At 35.8% G+C, this 20,760-nt stretch overlaps 2 protein-coding genes and 1 long non-coding RNA gene across 3 annotated transcripts; all 3 read right to left on the reverse strand.

Annotated features, from left to right (window-relative positions):
• Positions 1-40: 40 nt before the first annotated feature.
• ASNSD1 (asparagine synthetase domain containing 1) lies at positions 41-4,089 on the reverse strand. The gene is made up of 3 exons (XM_028509206.2): positions 2,610-4,089; positions 2,144-2,325; positions 41-395 (listed from the first exon to the last, which is right to left on the reverse strand). Exons 1-3 carry the CDS (start codon positions 4,062-4,064, stop codon positions 110-112), a joined length of 1,923 nt encoding a protein of 640 aa, XP_028365007.1. The 5' UTR covers positions 4,065-4,089; the 3' UTR covers positions 41-109.
• On the reverse strand, positions 2,953-8,510 carry ASDURF (ASNSD1 upstream reading frame). The gene is made up of 5 exons (XM_028509207.2): positions 8,301-8,510; positions 6,535-6,588; positions 4,954-5,029; positions 3,786-4,156; positions 2,953-3,028 (listed from the first exon to the last, which is right to left on the reverse strand). The coding sequence occupies exons 1-4, from the start codon at positions 8,394-8,396 to the stop codon at positions 4,086-4,088; spliced, it is 297 nt and encodes a 98-aa protein (XP_028365008.1). The 5' UTR covers positions 8,397-8,510; the 3' UTR covers positions 2,953-3,028; positions 3,786-4,085.
• Positions 8,511-16,017: 7,507 nt separating this feature from the next.
• LOC118500049 lies at positions 16,018-20,330 on the reverse strand. Its single transcript, XR_004902573.1, has 2 exons — positions 19,539-20,330; positions 16,018-16,079 (listed from the first exon to the last, which is right to left on the reverse strand). It is a non-coding gene; the product is annotated as an uncharacterized LOC118500049 (long non-coding RNA).
• Between the last annotated feature and the right edge of the window lie 430 nt (positions 20,331-20,760).

Raw genomic sequence — 20,760 nt, forward strand, 5'->3', positions numbered from 1 at the left:
AGTAAAAATTCACATAATGAATTTTAAAATGACTACATTATACAATAGAACAGCAGCGTTTTATTTTTATATAATTATTACTTAGCAAATGTTATTACATTGTGAAATATTATGTTTTAATATCATTTTCAACAGAAAGGTTTTCTAAGGAAATGACTTGGAGTCTTCCACATTTGTCAGATGCCTTTTCATTATTCTTTTCCATTTTTGCAATCCTTGATCCAAACTGCATGGCCCGTTTTGGCAGAAGAGCAGAGGCTGTAAGACCGAGTTCCACTGCTGCAAGACGCAAAATTAGTTTTTCACCAATTCCACGGGGTAAAGTTAAATTTGCCTTTTCCCAAACTGGTAGGGAATTTAGAAAGGAGACAACATTTTCATCCAGAAAAGGAAATCTAAAATAAATAAATAGAAACACTATAAATATAAAATCAATGTTATAATTACTTCTTATATGTACGTTTACATTTTATTCAATGTTATAATTTACATATAAAATTAATTTCTCAAGATACTATTTTCTTCAATTAAAAATATTCTTCAGCCCTGGCTGGTATAGCTTAGTGGACTGAGTACAGGCCTGCAAACCAAAGGGTTGCCAGTTCAATTCCCAGTCAGGGCACATACCTGGTTTGTGGGCCAGGTTCCTGGTTGGGGGGGGGTACAACCACACATTGATGTCTCTTTCCCTCTCTCTTTCCCTCCCCCTCTCTCTCAAAATAAATACAATCTTTAAAAAAATAAAAAGTCAAAATATTCTGGTTATTTACACAGTTTTGTAGCTAATCTTTAATCACATAAAAATATTTCATAATACATAATTTTAGTATGTCTGTTACAAAAATTTGCCTCAATAAATAATTAAATTAGACCTATGGTATTAAGAAATAATTTCAAGTGGTTTCACAAGATATGTTTGAGGATGTCCGAGGATGCCTTAAATAAGCATGGTCTTAAGTCAATTATTCAATTTCTATCTGGTCTTTTATCATGTCTTAAGAAACTGAACTTTAAGGATACAGAAGGGCTCTACAATCCTGAACTTAAACTTTAAGTATTAAAACAGTTTAATTATATTTAAGCCATTTTAATTGATATAACAGAACAAAATATTAGATGTTAAAAATAACTCTCTGCACTTTTGGCTTTCCTGTTTTCCTACAAAATTGTGTTTTTTTTCTGTTTAAAATACTGTACTTTAACATTCTCTTTCCTCTCAGTTCCTCAAAATGCAATACAGTTACAGCAGTGTTTGTGTTTCATTGTATTTGATTCTAGCTCAAGTAGAGAGACTGAGAAGGGTAAAGGCAATTGTTATACGGAATATTTTATAAAAATGAATTAACTGTAAAAGAGTATTTAGATTAAGAATCTAATCAATAGATTACTGTTAATGTGCATGCAAAAGTACATAATAAATTTTTTAGATCTAGCCACTATGATATTTGTTAAATCCCAATGTTTTAAACATTTTTCATATGCATTTTTACCTGATAGTATCACATGGAACCTTCAGAATTAAATGCATTCACTAAATAAAATAAATTCCTTTTCCTTGACCTAGCTGAAATAACAGACTGAATTTCTCCCCCCACGTCTCTCTCTCTCTCTCTCTCTCTCTCTCTCTCTCACACACACACACACACACACCCTTCAAAAGGAGTAACATTTTATAGACATTATATTGTGGCATTATCTCTTTATAATGTAATTTTGAAAATTAGAATCATGACACAATGGTCAAAATTTTACATGTCACAATGGGCAACATAAGAATGACAATGGTGCAGAGGCAACCATAGCTCAGTGGAAGGAAGAAAAGAACACAAACAAGAAACAATGAAGTCTCAGAGTTGGCGTATTAGGATGTTCTAAATCCCACAAAGCTTATTTGGACTCCTTGCCCTTGTATGCTAATAATAAACTACCACTGAATAAATTGACCTACTTGAACACGTCTTCTTTCTAAAACTGAATGACCCATCTTCCTTTCCTGCCATCTATGTTTGCTATATAAAGCCATGATATTGCTGTTGCTATAGTTATTCACTTAACAGTCTCTAAAGAAAAAAGGAACCTAAAATTTCCTTTTATAGTCTATTATTTTTATAAAATAACACAACACTCAGAGAATTGGTGTTACCTTGCTTCTTTTCCATGATCACCAATAACTCTGTCATCACGACCCAGATTTCTAGAAGAAATTCGACCCAGTTCCATCTTGATTTCCTTATTCAATCCTTCCAACCCATGGGTCTGAAAGCGGACACGATGACGAGAATAACCTGCAAGTTGCTCATCTGCACCAATACCAGTAAGAACTACCTACAGAAGTTTGAAGAAATCCATATAAACATGTTATCTACCATAAAGAAAATAAGATGAAAGTAAAGCTTAAAAAATTATAACCTTAAAGATAACATTTTCAGAGAAAATCCACAAGGCAAAGTCATAAAATAGTAAAATGTGCCCAATTTTCAAAGTCATATACATTGTATTGTAGTTTAAATGCAATTAAAATATGCTATATTTTCACAACTTAAATGCTAAAAGCTTTAAGGACCAAGATTAGGTCTCAGGAATTCTTCTGAGTGGAAATATTGTCATACCTTTGCATTGCTTTGATAGGACTTCACTTCACCCTGGGTCACTAAGCAACCAATTCCCCTAGAAGCAAACCAGACTGCACAGCCGATACTATCATCCAACACTGTATCCAGGGGCTGAACTAAGTGGCAAATTCGAGCTGTTCTTAATTTTTGCAGTTCTTCCACAGAAACATTAATTTCAACAAAATTCCAAATCCGGGAAGGGTTAGCCGTTTGTAGTTCCTTTAGACCTGCTCTTCCCGTGATTCGATCTGGTGCAGTGAATTGTTTATCAGGACTAGCAGCAGCAGCAGCAGCATTTTTAGAGGGTTCTTCAGGAGTTTCACAATTTTTCTGTTCTCTCCTTTTCTTGTTAAAACTAGTTGGTACAGTCTTTTCTTTAGTCATGAAAGCCACATTAAGAAGATCAATTGGTTCATCTAAAGGAATGTGACGGTCAGCAAGGGTTGCAATAACCATGGAATCAATACCCCCAGAAAACAGGATTCCAACGTTTGCTTTCCTATCACAAGTTTTCAAAACTTCCCTTGGTGTCAGGTAGTCATCCCTATGTAAACACAAAACTCGTCTCTTGACTGCAATACTCAGGACATCAATGAACTGCTGAACTACTTCTTTCATGTGTCCATCAGTAAGAAAGACCTGAAGTATCTCTCTTGTAGGTGAGATGTTGGAAATATTACTGCAATGACTATCAAATGAAGCTTGTGGCAACATCATATTTAAAGGAACAACAGGTTCTTTTAGATACAGTTTGGCTTCATTTGCTACCACTGATACAAACTTTGGCAAGTTTGCAGAAATTTGAGTCACGCTATCAACACATTCTTTGATAACATTCTCCTTAGAGATGTACTTCCACGGATACAATTTTAAAACCACAGATTTGGAAATGGAAGTAGATTTGAGATCGATTCTGAAAATTCCAGATGCTGGAACTTCTTGCCATTGATTGGCCACTTCAGATGTTTGGGTGCCAACTGATGAGAGGCAGAAAGTCTTGCCCAAATTACTAAAATGCCACAGCAAGCTACGGCGACCAAAAAAATCCCTACCAAACCATAAGTGATGACTAGATGCTTGATAATATATAAAAGACCAAGGACCTTGAACTTCTGAGAAGAGTGACAAAATATCAGATTCATTCTTACAAGAGGAAAGATAATTAAACATTACTTGAGTATCATTCTCTTCAGCTTCAACCTTTATCCCACTAAAGACTTCTCCATTCCACAGGAACACATTACCTCTTTCATCTTCCATAGGCTGGGCAGTCAAAACACCTCTTAAGTGAAGGACATGACCAGAGAATAAACACTGGTAGTTAACATCAGACTTTAACAACTGTTTACTACTATTGGGTCCCCGTCGTTTAAGATTACACAATAAATCCTCTTTCAAATCTTTGCAAAAATGTTCAATAGAAAAGCTTACAGAACAACAAATGCCACACATTGTTATGTGAAGTCAAGTTGACTATTTCTTGATTTTGGTCTTCTCTGAGTTTTCTATTTCTTGGTATTCTTTTCTTAGCTCATCCAATATATCTGTGGGGAAATAAGAAAAGAATATTAAATAAAATAAAAATTCTTGCACTTTTACCTAGTAATTCACAGGACAACATATTTACCAAGACCAAACCATTTAGTGTCCCAGGTTCGATTCCCAGCCAGGGTACATGCCTGGGTTGCGGGCCATAACCCCCAGCAACCGCACATTGATGTTTCTTTCTTTCTCTCTCTCTCTCTCTCTCTCTTTCTCCCTCCCTTCCCTCTCTAAAAATAAATAAATAAAATCTTAAAAAAAAGATCAAACCATTTGAGTATAATGCAGTGTATTCATGCAAATAATAACTTACAACAGGCTTCTCATATGAATATTTATCTTTTAGGAAAATAGTGTCAGTATATTAAATGCTTATTTTGGCCCAGGCACTGGGCTGTGCACTTTTACATATACCATCTTATTTAAACCCCACAGACTTTGGAGGCTCAAAGTAGTTCATGCAAAGTCACAAAGGTTTCAGAAAGTGATAGAATAGTTTTTCATACTAGATCTATCTCAAACTCTAAAACACACTTTAATAATTAGTGCTTTCTAACACATCTTATGTATTTTTATTTGATTTTCACCTTTACCATAAACTCATGTTTGGAAGGTTAACTTGAAGAAAACCAAACTACTGGATTAGATTTATTAACAAGTATACCACCACCCAATCTTTAGATATATATTAAAACAGTCTGATATAGATAGTATAATTTAGGTACTAACATGAATTTCTACAGAGAGACTACAAAAAACTTTCTGTGTATTTCTATATAATGTACCAAAAAAAACTTACTTTTGCTTTCAGAAAGCATTTCTGTTCGGTCAGCCAGAAAGAAAATGTTGCTGTTCTGTTGCTGCTTATATACTTTCTGCAAAACATAATTTAGGTTAATATTATGATTTGATCTAAAAAGCAGCCGATGTCAAAACTCTGAACCCTATTATTACCTATTCTTCAACTTCAGTCACAAGTTCAAAACAGTATCTTAGCATAAAGATAAACAAAAGTTACCCATTATCCTGCTACTGTTACCATTAACACTGATATGAAACTCTTTTTTCTCTGCAAATACCATAATACTACTTTAACAAATAAAAAGTCTTCTGTAAGTACAGATTTATAACTTGCTTTTATCAATGAACAATATATTGAGAGCTTTTTTCTTATTAATGTGTTCTTTTACAACATTACTGTATGGGTATAACATACTACAGTTTGGTCAGTTCTCAAGTTTTAGATATTTAAGGTGTTACCAACTTTTAACTATTGTAAACCTATACAATGTCTGTGCACTCCCATGACTTCTTTCCTCAGTATCAATTCCTGTAAATGCAACTGCAGGGGTTGAAGTGTTACATACCTTTAAGGTCTTGATACATTCTGCCAATTTGCCCTCTTTAAAGTCTGTATCAATTGTGCTTTAACCTCTAATATTATACAAGTGACAATATCAGAAGTGTCTAACCTGTCAGTTATCAATAATCTGTAAAATAAAGGGTCCAAAGTCATTTCTTCCTTAACTTTAAAGTATAATTTTTTGACAGTATAAGTACACATGAAACAGTAGTTTGCTTATTTATGAATATATTAATGAAAATGGCATTAAATAACAATGTTACATATTTGGAACATTTATGTAAGAAAATATGGGAGTGGGAGGGGAAAGAATTTATCCTTTTTTAAAAGATTTTATTTATTTATTTATTTATAGAGAGAGAGGAAGGGAAGGAGAAAGAGAAGGGCAGAAACATCAGTATGTGGCTGCCTCTCACATGCACCCTACCAGGGACCTGGGCTGCAACTTAGGCATGTTCCTTGACTGGGAACTGAACCCGGACCCATTGGTTCGCAGGCTGGTACTCAATCCACTGAGCCACACCAGCCAGGGCAATCCTTCTTGTTTTTTAACAATTATCCACTTTCACTTAAAGAAACTGTTTTCTCTTTCTTAATGTATTTAAAGTTCATTTATTTTTAAAGAAAATATCAAATTTAAGTACAAAATAAATACCATTAGTTATTACAGTTCTAAGGTATCATGGTAGAATCAGTATATCATTTGGTTCAAAGGTAATGTGAATTTTACATGATGAGGAAAAATATTATCAACTATGATTAATATATAGGTATCTATATATCTATATTTTCTCTTGAACTACAAAAATTAAGGTAAATATATCTATATTTAAATATATATCTATATATTATCTATATATTATCTCTCTATATAAAAGCTTGGAGACTTTGCTTTTGCAATTTAAAAAGATATTGAAATATTATATCTTATATAAAATTCTTGTAACTTTAGCATATAGTTAATAAGATATAATCAAACCCTCCCACATACGATTCATAATCACTCTGGTAACTCACCCTGTTCTTCTTCAGGTTAGAAAGTTCATCCACAACAATTTTTTGTTCTTTAATCTATTGAAATGAAGAAAAACTTCTTAAATCAGAAGTTCTCAAAGTATGTTAAATGGGGGCCCATTAAAAGTAGAGATGGGAAAACGAGCAATGTACTCAGGTACTCATTGTCCAAATGAGTCTGTGCATAGGATTCTTGTCAGCAGCAGTGTGTGTGAGGGTGCAGGTGTGGAAAAGTGGGAGGAAGAAGCAGTGAGTGGACTCACTAAGTGTTAGACAGCCCGACCAGGGTCTGGTATTGGTAATCAGCATTCATGCAAGAATCGGAGTTACTAAACAAGGCTTATATCCTTTACTTAACAGAGACAATATGTACCAGTCTTCCAGTGATTTTGTTTTGTCAGCTTTTTAAAATAAAGAATAGCAAACAGACAGAGGGGTGGGCTACTTCCCCCTGCCCCAAATATCAATGCTTTTTCACGATTTATGTACGAAATGGTGCAGGGAGGCCATTCAGAACATTCAGATAGTACTAAATGCCCCATCTGGGTCAGAAAGACCTACCACCTTCCATCTTTGCTTCCTTTCTCTATGTCAAAGGCTAGTACCGTGCTGGCATGGCTGCAGGAGGCTTCACTTTTTATTGTAGGAGAGGGTTCAACTAAGTGGAAAACACGTTTTTCCCCCCTCTTTTCAATAATGGTAGTTATTTTTGTGAACATGACGAATTACACAGTATTACCAGTGCTTCTAAAACCAAATTTATAATCTCTGTCCACCCCACATACCTGAGGTATCTGCCATACATCAGTAGAAGTGGCTTGCTCTGGTGCAAGGGTAATCAGAGTGGGCTGCATGCGGTTTGAAAATGCAACCCGCCCACGAGTGTGTACCCCTTTGTCTTCCCAGTTAACAGTCAGTGTGGCAACTGACTGTATTGAGCTGAATCCCGAGGCCGAATTTGCACAACCTCGAAACCTGTTTTTGATCAATGCTTTCCCATGCATTTTAGGAATGGCAGGTATACACACATTCCACTTTACTTCAAACAAGTAAACTGATACAGAGGGGTTCGAGACTTGCCCCAGACAGAACTATTGGTTTCGGACACAACCATAGAATCTAGGACATTTAATACCTGGAGGGATAGAACCATCCCCAACCCCAATATACTTTCACAGGTCTTGCCTGTCAACGGCAGCTAAGATTTATATTCCATTGGCTTCCCTCTCCCCACTTCTGGGTGGAAGGACAATCAGAGGGTTTAGGATCACTGCCCTGGCTAACGTGGAGAAGAGACTGGAGGGAGATGACGACGGAGGGGCGGTCAGTCGGGAGGCCACCGCAGGGCTCCGGACAGCAGGCAGACAGCGGCAGCTGGTTGGGATGGTAAGAGCGCGCACGGTGACAAGGGCGCATTTGTGAAACGAGCTTCAGAAGCAGAATGGACAGGACTTCACGGTGGACGTCAGGGACGGACAACTGGACGGATGGTGGTCACATTTTCTCAGAATAACGGCAGCGGATCTCAGGTGGGCGGAACTTACACAAGTTTCACTGCCGACCAAATCCCCGCCCACTACCAGTTGGGTCTAATTTTCGGGCACGTTTCGGGGTCTCCCTTTACTGTAGCTGTCCAGGGCTGAGAATAAAAGCAGCAAGGCGGCTGGGCCAAGCCGAGACCCGGCCTTGCCGCCGCAGTGCACCATCTCAGGGACCCGGCGGCGCCCGGTCCCGAGCCTGCGGGCCTTCTCGTTCCCTCCCTCACTCACCTTGCTGCCGAGATCCTCTCGGTGAGGGGCCGGGCTGTCGGGAGGGGCCTGCCCAGCACTGTCTTGTGGGCGTGCCTCCCGGAGGGGCAAGTCCATGAGCACAGAATGCCACCGCGCAGCGCTGCCCGCGCACCAGCAGCCCCCTGGCCCGCAGACTCAGCACCACACGCTCCCCGGGGCTACACCGACCTAGGCTCCCTTCCCCCACAGCCGGAAGAGCAACTGCCCCGCGCTCACTAGAACGCCTGCGCAGTTCTGGTCTGGCCTGGGAGCAGTCCTGCGCCTGCGCATAGATGCCTAAGGCGAGCAAGAGCCCAGCGCTTTGTGAAATCTGATAGGTCCCTGAAAAGTCAGCTCCTAGTAGCGGAGTAGTAACTGCGGAGTAGTGACTTCTGCAGTTCCTCAGGCCAGTAGACTGAGTTGTGTGTGCCCCACAGTGGTATATATGAAGAATAAGAGTGCAGTAGAAATAGGACTTAATATTGGGTTGGCCAAAATTCTGTTTAGTTTTTTTGTAAAATAAAAACACATTTTTCATTTTCACCAATAACATTGTTGATTTGGACATTTTAATTATGTTGTCCATCTGTAATGTGGTATAACGTTGATTGTTCTCAATTAATGTCTCAACTCGATTGCTGTCAACTTTAGTCTACCTAACCATCGAACATCATCCAGCGAGAAATCTCCAGGAGGAAATGTCACAGACAGGTTCGATGAGTCACAGCACCTTCTCCACACACTGCACAAATCTTTTTTTTTTTTTTTGTATTTCAGTTGTTTTTACCTTTCTTGAAATAATAAAGCATAATATGCTGAAAATATTGCATATTTTCTTCCATCTTCAATATTAAAATGGCTACACAAAAATTCACCAATTTTGATGTCTTTTTAATGCATGCTGATATGATAGCTGTCACAATATAACCTAACATACTTGTTTCGAATGAAGTTAATAACAACTAAGCTCTATAGAGCCATTTACGGAAAAAAAACAATAACAAGCTTTTTGGCCAGTATTTATTATCTAATAAGAAGCTATCCCAAATTTAAGAGGTGTATTGTTGGAAACAGAACTGGATAGACTTAGTAATTTGTTAGCTTGTTATTAGGGTTAAAAGATAAATACAGGATGCCTAGTTAAATATGAATTTCAGCTAAATGAACAACTTTTTAGTATATATACATCCTACACAAAATTTGCACTATCTCACTCTTTTGGGAAAAATTATCCAAAACTTGGAAATAGGCAAGAGATTACTGGCTGTTTTTCAGTGCTTTTCTGGGCTTGGCTTTCTATTGACTGGACTATCTTACAATTCTGTAGGCACAGAGGTTAACCTGTATATTTTTGTGTGGCAGAAGTGAGTAAGTTCTACTTGGGGGACCACATAACCCCACAGGTGGTAATTTATCATGCTGTAAAGCATTAATCAGTTTTGTATCAAATCCTGCAATCTCAGGCTAACATTTCTTTACTAATATAGGCCTAGCTTTTCAGAGACTCTTTGAATTGGTCTTAACATATTACCTGGTCCCTCATTAATTGATGCGCTGAATAAAATTTGGCATATGTTCATTTTATATTTTTATAAGAGATATGATTTTATATTTTTTAAATTATACTTTATCATTGGAAATCTCAACGTTCCTTGGAGATACCCAAATAGACTCACATGATGGAGCCAACTATGGCTAAGGAACAAGCCTCATGGGTTGTCAGGCTTATCTTTTATTGGCTCTTTGAGTAAATCCAAAGTGGTTATAGAACTGAGTTTACTGTCTGTTTTCCCTTTTTAATGACTAAAAAAATTTTTTTTTGATTTGCGCATGGCTAAGTCATTCCACATTGGTAGCGGCAGTGATTGGGAATTTAGTTTTATGGTGTGATCATTTGGTGATACCTGTTGGGTAATGGAGATCTGGTCTCTGTTAGAACAGCGGTGGCAGAAAATCCAGCTTTTTAGTCTTTTTGTTTATTCTTTTTAAGCTCAAAATAATTAAGAATTTAGTCCATGAGAAAGCAGAACAGCTTTTTGAGATCTGGGCTGGTGAATTTTTGTGTTGACTTTCAGTTTAGGATTGAGGTTGTAAAACTGAAGCTATAAATTCTCTGTGTGTCTAATTTAGAATAGCTTTTATATCTTGTGTAAATGTAAGATGTTTTCATACTTCTGGAGGGAATTAATAAATTCCATTGTAATTTTTCTTAAATTAAAGGATGGTCTATAGGCATAAATATTCACTTGTAAATTCACTTACTCATTTGTAAAAATCCCAAAATTCTTCATTGAGAATGTTTTCACAATTATTTAATAGAAACATCACCTGATTGAGTAGGTTAATCCTTATTTGATTTCTTAGCCAAAGTATATATTTTGACTATCTGTATCCAATCTATAAATGTTAGAATTAATCAGGCCATTTTTTTTCTCAATCTACAACCTGGTCTTGGACAACCTCATTCACTCCTATGACTTTTAATCTATCTAAAGACTAACAGAATAACTTGGTCCTCGCTTTACTTCTCTGAGATTTAGACCTATGTATCTAAATGCTCATTTTATATCCTAACATAATGTCTTGCATGCATCTCATAGTTAACATATTCCATGTTTATATATATAAATTTATTATTATATAAATTATTGTGTATATAACTATGTAAATCTGATCATGAGAGACAGTATGTCATAGTGGTTGAAAGCATGGGCTCTGGAGTTATATCCTATTCTACTTACCAGCTGAGTGAGTTGGGCAAATCACCAAACCATTTGGAATTTCAGTTTTTTTAATGTAAAATGAAGGTTAAAATGAGGACTGAAGGAGATAATTCATTTAAAGCATTTAACATGATAACTGAAAACTGGTTGCCATTAATAACTAACAATATTACTGTTTTTGTTCTTTGCTCAAAATCCTGTAAATAACCTACAAGGTCTTATCTATGGCTGTAGACTCATTTCTTCCATTCACATCCTTTTTTATTTTTATTTATTTATTTTTTAAAAGATTTTATTTATTTATTTTTTTAGAGAGGGAAGGGAGGGAGATAGAGAGAGAGAAAAACATCAATGTGCGGTTGCTGGGGGTTATGGCCTGCAACCCAGGAATGTGCCCTGGCTGGGAATCGAACCTGGGACACTTTGGTTCCCAGCCCGAGCTCAATCCAGTGAGCTACGCCAGCCAGGGCCATATCCTTTTTTATATTCTTGTTTAGCTGGTCTGTTTCCTACAGCAAACCAAGCTACATCTTACATCAAGGCCATCACACATTCTAGCCCAGGATACTTTCATTCTTTCACTGTTAAATCCCTTTTTTTTTTTAGGTTTTGGTTTAAATGTGAGATTCAGAGAAGTTTTCCTGATCCTCTGATTTAAATTAGTCCCCTCCTTTTCTCTCTCTTTGAGAGCAATTGGTAACTATGCACATGTATTTGTGCGATCAATTGTTTAGCTTACCTCCTCGAGGTCAGAGACTGTGACTGTTTGGTTAGGAACACTAGGTCACTATTAAATATTTGCCAAATGTGTGGGTGAATAGTTTTATTTCCTAACCAACCAGACTGTTATAATACTCTTATCTCTGGGAATTTGGAAAAAAACAGGGTAGTGGGGGACAGAAGGCACATATTAAGAAAAAATTTCCAGTGAGAACCTGGAGCCTCTAAAACACATTATTAAGACGTGTTTTTAAATAATCTTACCAAAAGTCTTCCGGCACAGTTGAATAGATTTGAATGGCTTGTGTTAGGAAAATATAATCTAGATTTTGAAGCTCACCACATTCTTTAAAAAAAACCTCTGTTGCTATAGTTAATGTATTTTAACAAAACAATAACAACAAGGGATGAAAAAAGAGATGGAATAGAATAGTCCACATGATGCAAATGTCATTGTCATTTTTATCGTGCAATTGGAAAACAGTTGAATTCTGGTGTTTCTGTACTTAATAGTAAAGGATTATGTGTATGTGTTAAGATTTCAGGGTCTTAGTGCAGAGGGAAAGATAATTTTGCCAGATATTTCTTTTATTCTTTGTATTTCTAACATAAAATTAAGATGCATAACAAATTGAAAGTTAATAGGGATGATGTTGGGAAAGAAAAAGGTTTATTTATAATTTTTATTTTAAAGGTCAGTTGTTTGTTGTAAGCTATTCTTATTATCAAATGAAATAATTGGAAAATGTAATGTGTAGTGTTAACTTTTCTATGTGGTAATGAAAATATGATGAAACACTTAGGCAACTATTATAATGAACTCACACTGTGTACTCAATGAAAACACCCAAAAGCAATCAGGGATGATCACTCTAACAACACAATTAAAGTTATACACTTTCGTACTTGGCATTCATGTACACATGTATATGAATGACAACAGCTAAATTTATTGGGAAATTATCACTATAAAGCAGGCACTGATTTAAGTACTTTACATATTTTAACTCACTTCTTTTTTAATTTTATTTTAAACTTAAAGTTGATATTTAATATTATTCTACATTAGTTTCAGGTATACAGCATAGTGGTTAGATAATTATATAATTTACAAAGTAATTCAAGTACCCATCTGGCATCATGCATAGTTATTACAATATTATTGACTGTATTCCCTATGCTTTACTTCACAATCCCATGACTGTTTTATAACTACCAACTTCTTAATTCCTTTACCTTTTTCACTCAGCCTCCCAATCCCTCTACTGCTTGGCAACTCACAGTTTGTTCTCTGTATCTGTGTGTCTGTTTCTGTTTTGTTTGTCATTTATTTTGGTCCTAGATTCCACATAAGTAAAATCATATGGTATTTCTATTTCTCTGACTTACTCACTTAGTGTAATACCTTCTAAGTCCGTCCATGTTGTTGCAAGTGGTAAGATTTCATTCTTTTTGTGGCCCAGTAATATTCCATTGTATGTATGTACCTCTTCTTTATTCACTAGTCTATTGATGGGCACTTAGGTGGCTTCTACATCTTGGCTATTGTAAATAATGCTCCAGTGAATGTAGGGATGCATATGTGTTTTTGAATCAGTGTTTTGGATTTATTTGGGCATATACCCAGAGCAGAATTGCTGGGTCATAAGGTAGTTCATTTTTAATGTTTTGAGGAAACTCGATACTGTTTTCCCCAGTGGCTGCACCAATTTGCAATCCCGCCAACAGTGCACAAAGGCTCTCTTCTTTTGACATCCTCGCCGCACTTGTTTGTTGATTTATTGATGATAACCATTCTGACAGGTGTGTAATTCAATTCTTGTAATAACGCTATGAGGGGTAAGTGCACTTAGTATTACCCCATTTGACAGATGAGGACTCGGAGTGGTTGGTTTTTACCCAGCATCATGCAGTTGGTAAGTGGGGAAAGTGCAATATGAACCGAAGCAGCCTGGCTTCTGATTTGCTAGTACAGGGCTTATTGCCTATTGTCCTTGGAATTCAACTGAAAACAAGTAATAAAACTGCATTAGGAAGGCCTGGTTGGGAGAGACTAGGAAGCAGTTAAATTATTTCTAGATGCCTTCTCTCTTTATTCCTTTTTACTTCCTACTCCACCAGGCAAAGAAGAAAACATCATTTTCACATGGTTTCTGGGAAGGTTGCTAAATGTTCAAATGGGATAATTGGTACCAGAAAAGTTTACTCAAAAGTGACTATATTTAAAATGAAAACAAATTTTATAATAAATATTTAAATAAACAACTTTAAATTACATTACTTTTAAAAATGAAACTTATGAAAATAAATTTATTTTTATCTTATATTGAACAAAATTTAGGCTCTATGACTACCATGCCTATTTTTTATAATGAGCAAAGAATGAATGGTGTTGGGTTTTGAGGCACAAGAATAAACAATATATGAGAGCCTAATTTGACATCTTTTGTTTTATATTTGATTTACTTGAAATGATCAAGGAAGACCAATTTTGCAAATATATTTGAGAACTTCATACTTCATTGATTTCCCCAAAATGGACTCTAAATATTTTGATATTAAAAGCATTTTCTCTTGAATCATCTGTTGTATTATATATGCACCTTTCTGATTTTCTCTTTAGTCAAAGGCTTTTCCAGGGATCCATGAAATATCACAGCTTTGCAACATTAGCAATATTTCTTTGCAGTTCACTTTCATTTTGTACGTTTACACTGGATGTGTTTTCAACGTCACAATTCCCAATTGCCCCTTGATGACTGAAGATAAATGCTGGTGTTCGTGGGGGAAAGGAAGATAAGAGATGTTATAGTGGAGACACGTTTTTGTAGTGGTCAGGTCATTGTTGAATGGTTGTGGGATGTGAAGGTTTCCCCCTACTTATTCACCACAATTTCTATGGGACCTCACAAATAACACATTCCTTATTCTGTTGTTTTCTGTCAAACTACAGAAGATTATATTTTGGCAAGAAGTCAAACAACATGGAAGAGTACAAAGGGAAAAACTATTCATCCTTTTTCCTTCCCCTTCCTAGGTATTTAAAACTATTTAATTTTAAAATAGGAACACTGAAACTGTATGATTTAGAAATTCAAATTAATTAAGAGACTGAAAATAATAGCAACAAAACAAACCTAACCTAGTAGAAACAGAGATTTAGAGAAAATAAAATTTGAAATAGTAGAACAGATTTTAAAAAATTAATAGAAAGTAAAATAAAAGGCTGGATTCTTGGAAAAGATAGTAAGCCTGATTAAGGAAAAGGAAAAATCTTAACATATGAATTTGGGAATGAGAAGGGGAATATGAACATAGACATGAAAGAAATCGGAAGAAAACCTTTTAAAGTAATGCTACCTGTTGTCCAGTGGCAATACATTTTAAAATCTAGAGGAAACAACTTCTGGCAAAGTATAAATGAACAAAAGTGACCCAAGAAAAGAAAGAAAATTGAAAAAACTGATAAATACAGAAAAAATGGAAAAGATTGTTGAAGAAATACTATTTAAAAGCTACCAGGACAGTGATTTTTACTGCTGAATGGACAATTTCTGTATTGGAACTAGACTGATTCAGAGAAAAAAAGTATGGGAAAACTACTAATTTATGAAGTTAACATGGTTTAAATACCAAAACCTGATAAAAGTAGCCTCCTTTCCCCAAAACTTATGACTACAGTTGCAAATATTGGCTTGGCCAACAAGTTCGTTTAGTTATTTCCCCATAAGATGGTTCTGTTAGTGTTTAGTTGTCTTTAACTTCATTTGAGATAATTTTGTTAGATTGTATTGTGACAGATGTCATATCAGTGTGCATTTAAAAAAACATCAAAATTAGTGAATTCTTGTACAGCCATTTTAATATTAAACATGGAAGAAAATATGCAACATTTTTGCACTTACGCTTTATTAATTCAAGAAAGGTAAAAACACAGCTGAATCACACACACAAAAATGTGCAGTGTATGGAGAAGGTGCTGTGACTGATCGAATGTGTCAAAAGGGTTTAAGAAGTTTCTTGTACTGTTGGCATTTTGGCCAGTCTTTGCTGTGGGGCTGTCTTATGCATTGGAGGATTTAGCAGCACCCCTGGCTTCTGCCCACTGGAAGCAATCGTGGGAGATAGCCAACATACTCAGAATATCCAAATCAATAAAGTTACTGGTGAAAATGAAAAATGTTTCTTTTATTTTATGGAAAAAAACTGAACGAACTTTTGGCCAACCCAGTATTCAGCTAAAGTAGTAACAAATTAAACCCATCACCAAACTGGAAGATCATAGCAAAGTAGAATTTATCCCAAGGTTACAAGGTCAGGTTTCCTTCTTGATGACCTAAGTGACAAAGAGATAAAGCCAAGGTGTTAATACAAAGAGAATTAAGCAGGAATGTCAAGAAATTTAAATCGAGTACTTAAAGTAATTCCTGTAACACACTCACAACCAAGAATTACTCTGCATACAGTGCAATTACTCTAAATTCACCAAGGGTATTTATAAAATTTGCCTATATTAAATAAACTAAAATTTACTATTTAGTAAAAAACCCTAGTGAGCCATGTAACCATGTAATGCTATCAATAGATATTAAAATCTGGCCCTTTAAGAAAAGATATATAAGATGGAGAAAAGTAGATTTATAGCTCTGAGAATGCAAAACACAGAGTTTATTCTTGTATTATTGTTTATTAATTATTTTGTTACTTTCCTTATGTACAACTGTAAACCTACTTTTGCCTTATCTTATAATAGTACATTTCAGAGAATACACTTCAGTTTTAAGCTTTAACTAAATTATAACCAAAATGAATAAGACAGTTTTGAGAAAAAAATTGGTAATGGCTTTAATGTATATTCCATAAAGTCAAAATTAATATTTTATTAACATATATTTGTATTTTATGGAATTTAATAGCTTTTTTACTTTGATCAAATATTTAGTTTAGAATTTGAAAATTAAGACAACATTCCCATACAGATATATTATTATTTAAGTTATGAAGATGAGAAAAACATGAAAATAATTTTTTCACTTAGAACTGAATAGAAGTTCCTTGGACATTAAGGTGGTAACTTATGCCCTATAAACACTGTTTCCTAGCACAATGCCTGGCACCTATGAGGCATTCAAATATTTGCTATATTCAACTGGAATTCGTTTTGCAGCCATTGAAAACCATTTCACAATTTTGTTCATTGAACTGTTCTGTGAGAAAAGGTCAATGAGCAAATAGTCCTGGGTCTTGGTATCAACTCTGTCCTTAGTACAGAGATGATAACAAGGACAAATCATTAAATTCCTTGGCCTTGTTGAGCCATGACCAATAAATTCTCAGCATGGGCTCTCTAGGACATGTGATCCACTTTTTTTTTTTGATATATGAATGAATGCTTTTATCTATCAATGCTGATGGGTTTAGGAACTTAAATTATAAAGGCCTGAAATGTTAGTAAATTATAAAGGCCTGAAATGTTAGCCAATCAACAAGCAACCTTATATGACATAGGCATTATTATACTGGAACAACTCTGTTCAAAAGAACTATAACATGAGTAGCAAATGTGAGCCATGTAATTAATACAAAAACTTTTAGTAGCTACATTAAAAAAGTAAATAGTCCTGGCCAGATGACTCATTTGGTTGGAGTGTTGTCTCATACCCCAAAAGTTTGTGGGTTAGATTTTTGGTCAGGGCACATATCTAGGTTTCACCTAGATTTTGGGTTTGGTCCCTAGTGGGGGTATGTATGAGAGACAACCAATCCAAGTTTCTCTCTCACATCAATGTTTCTGTCTCTTTCTCTCCCTTCTTCTCTCTAAAATCAATAAACATACCCTCAGGTGAAAATTTTTTTAAAAGTAAACATACAAAAGTAAAATTAATTTTAATATATTTTATTAAACTCAATATATCCAAACATTATTATTTAACCATGTAATTGATATAAACATAATTAATGAGATATTTTCCTTCTTTTTATACCTTCTTCAAAATCCATTATGTATTTTATAGCACATCTCCATTAAGACTCGGCACATTTCAAGGGCTCTATTGGCACATGTGTCTAATGGCTGACTGTCTTGGTTAGTGCAGTTCTAGGCCTCCTGCCTTAATAAAATCATACGAAAGTGTCTGCCATTATTGTATGAAATCTAACATCACAGCCAAATAAACTTTAAGATGATTCTCAAGCATGTCAGTGGAACATCAAGAAAGTTTCTCTCTCTTTATTTGTAAAATGGGTGAATTAGATAGAATGATCTATGAGATCTGTTCCATTTCTAATATGAATACTGTGGTTCTGTCAAAGTGCCTTGTATAGAAGGGCTGTTAGCATTGTATGTGGTAAGTAATATATGTGTGTTTTGTCTCATTCCATAAAAACTTTGAGGCATAAACTGTGGGAAGAAGGAAAAATGAAAAAAAGAGAGAGAGAGAGTGAGAAAAGCAATGAAGGGAGGGAGGGGAGAAGGGGGGAAAAAAGGAAGGGGGGAAGAGAAAGGATAATTGGAGAAGGGTCAAATCTCAGAAATGTCAATCTTCGTTAGGTTTATTGGTGATTATTTCTGGTATCAGTGAACTTTCAAACAGAAGGCTTAGTTGTTAGGTGCAGTGCTCTTTTAAACTACAAGATACATTTAAAAAGCAGACCATGTCCCAAGAACCCCTTAGACTGTGGACTTACTTGTATGTGGCATAGGCCTAACAGACCTTGGGCTTTGTGATCACAGCCCTGTAAACTGTAAAGTTTATATCACCATGGGGATGGCCAAGCACAAAATCTGCAATTTCCTCCCTGGATTTTCATGTTCAATGATACTTAAAAGGTGTGATGGTAGTGTAAATGTATTTTAACTTACAAATTTTATTTTTAAGATTTAAGTAAAATCTCCTAGAGGCTTAAGAGGTACTCTCTGTTGAAGCCTACTTTCTTAGAACAAAGTATAGGCTAGTCTACTTTTAGCTGACTTTCTAGTTTTGGGGTTGAATTGGGAGTTAAACCTTCAGGCAAGAGAAGGGTATACCTACTATGATCAATAATAGGGATTTTCAGGTAGTTTCCATGGCACTGGAACTAAAATTCAGGTAGTGATCATACCTGGTGGCTTTTGTTGGAAGGTGAGTCACTGTAACACAGTAAAGCTATTGCCCTCGCACCTATCATGAGTCTCTGACACATAGCAGATGATTTCACCTGTCTTTGATGACTTCTGTTGTCATCTATATACTGAGCACACTCAATTTGTAACTTTAGTCCAGGTCTGTCTTTTGAGTCCTAGACCCACTTTAACAAGACCTCTACTTCATTGACTAACTGGTGATTCATGTTCACTGTGTCCTAGACTGAACTCATGTTTTCGACTGAAGCTGCTCCTCCTCCGGGCTTCTTTATCTCAGTAAATGGTACAGCTGTCCCACCCAGTTACTCAAGTTTGAAACCTTGACTCGTTTAAGTTCCCTGACCTCCCACAGCCCATTCTCCCACAACCCATCAATCACTATGCCCTTCTGAGACTCCTTAGATGAATATCTTGAATCCATTCACCTTTCTCCATCTTCTGCTCACACCACTTTAGTCCATCATATTTCCCAACTACTGTGATAGTCTGTTTTCCCTGTGCCCAGTCCAAGCACTGTGGGGACTTCAAACTTTATAAATCAGATTACCTCAGCACCCTGTTTAAAACACTCAGTGCTTCTAGAACAAATTCTAAACTCTGATACTTGGGTATTTTAGAATAAATTCTAAGTTCTGTTACAAAGCCCATTGTGCCACTTTCCCCTTCACTTACCAGTTTCAGCCTCCTTGGTCCTCCTTCTGTTCCCAGTAGACTACCAGCTCTTTCCACCTCAGTCCCTTCCAACATGCTGTTCACTCTGCCCCCACACAAGCACTTAGGTCCAATTAATTGATTAGGTTTCACCTTAATGCTCACTCCATTCTATAAGCTTTTTTCTTTGCAGAGTAGGTTAGGCTCCCTTTATGCATTCTTGCAGCTCTCTGTATGCCATTGTGATCCTAATCTCATTGGTAATATTTTACACAATGTTTATCTTTCCACGTGGGCTTGGACTATGTTTCTCATGTATTGCAGCATCACCAGTAACTAGCAAAGGGGCTGATAGATAGTAAGCACCCAACAATAAATATTACTTGAAATAATGAAGGAATGGATAGGTAAACCCCTAACACATTACTTGGTTTAATTAGCAACTGGGCTGTTGTTATTAGCAACTGGGCCTACATATTTTAAAAGACTTAATTACACTCCTGAACATTTTTGCATGACAGTAATAACTCATAAGAGTATTTTAAAGTTATTCAGTCTCTCTCCTACATGAACATCTAATATGTAATAAAGATGTCATTAAAATGTGGAATAAAAAGGAGTGTATATGTTTTTATGTATGTCGTATATGTGTAAGTTAACAGAAGAATTAAAAAATGGTAGAGTTATTAAATCAGAATTATCTTAGAACTGGAAGGCATCTTAAAAATCACCTAGTTTACTTTTTTTTTAACTTCAGTTATACAACATAATTACTTGGATCAATTAAATTCGAATCCCTGAGGATGGTATATTCTTTTTTTTTAATCCTCACTTGAGGACATGCTTATTGATTTTAAAGAGAAGGGAAGGGAGGAAGAGAGAGAGGGAGAGAAACACTGATGTGAGAGAGAAACATTGATTGGTTGCCTTCCATACTCACCCTGACAGGGGACCAAACCTGCAACCTAAGCATGTGCCCTGACCTCAAATTGAACCCATGACCTTCCAGTTTACGGGATGATGCTCCAACCAATGAACCACACCGGCCAGGGCAGGATGATATATTCTAAAAACTCCTGAAGTGATTCTAATGTGTATCCGTGAAAGAGAACTGCTACTGATCTGGCCCAACCTTCCATTTTTCTATGAAAGAGAAATTAAAACTCAGAGTTCTCAAGTGACTTGTTCAAAATTACATGGCACGTTTCTATATTAGTGGTCTATTTGGTAGAACATATTTTCT

Source organism: Phyllostomus discolor, chromosome 4 (assembly GCF_004126475.2).
Source record: "Phyllostomus discolor isolate MPI-MPIP mPhyDis1 chromosome 4, mPhyDis1.pri.v3, whole genome shotgun sequence".
Classification (NCBI taxonomy): Eukaryota; Metazoa; Chordata; class Mammalia; order Chiroptera; family Phyllostomidae; genus Phyllostomus; species Phyllostomus discolor.

Excerpts from the sequence above, each read along its gene's own strand:
- ASNSD1 (XM_028509206.2), bottom strand. The coding sequence starts at position 4,064 with ATGTGTGGCATTTGTTGTTCTGTAAGCTTTTCTATTGAACATTTTTGC. Across the intron at positions 2,326-2,609 it reads CCTATCAAAGCAATGCAAAG|GTAGTTCTTACTGGTATTGG; the intron begins GTATGACAATAT and ends AAACTTCTGTAG. Across the intron at positions 396-2,143 it reads GATCATGGAAAAGAAGCAAG|ATTTCCTTTTCTGGATGAAA; the intron begins GTAACACCAATT and ends TATTTATTTTAG.
- ASDURF (XM_028509207.2), bottom strand. The coding sequence starts at position 8,396 with ATGGACTTGCCCCTCCGGGAGGCACGCCCACAAGACAGTGCTGGGCAG. Across the intron at positions 5,030-6,534 it reads CTAACCTGAAGAAGAACAGG|AAAGTATATAAGCAGCAACA; the intron begins GTGAGTTACCAG and ends TATGTTTTGCAG. Across the intron at positions 4,157-4,953 it reads AATGCTTTCTGAAAGCAAAA|ATATATTGGATGAGCTAAGA; the intron begins GTAAGTTTTTTT and ends ATTTCCCCACAG.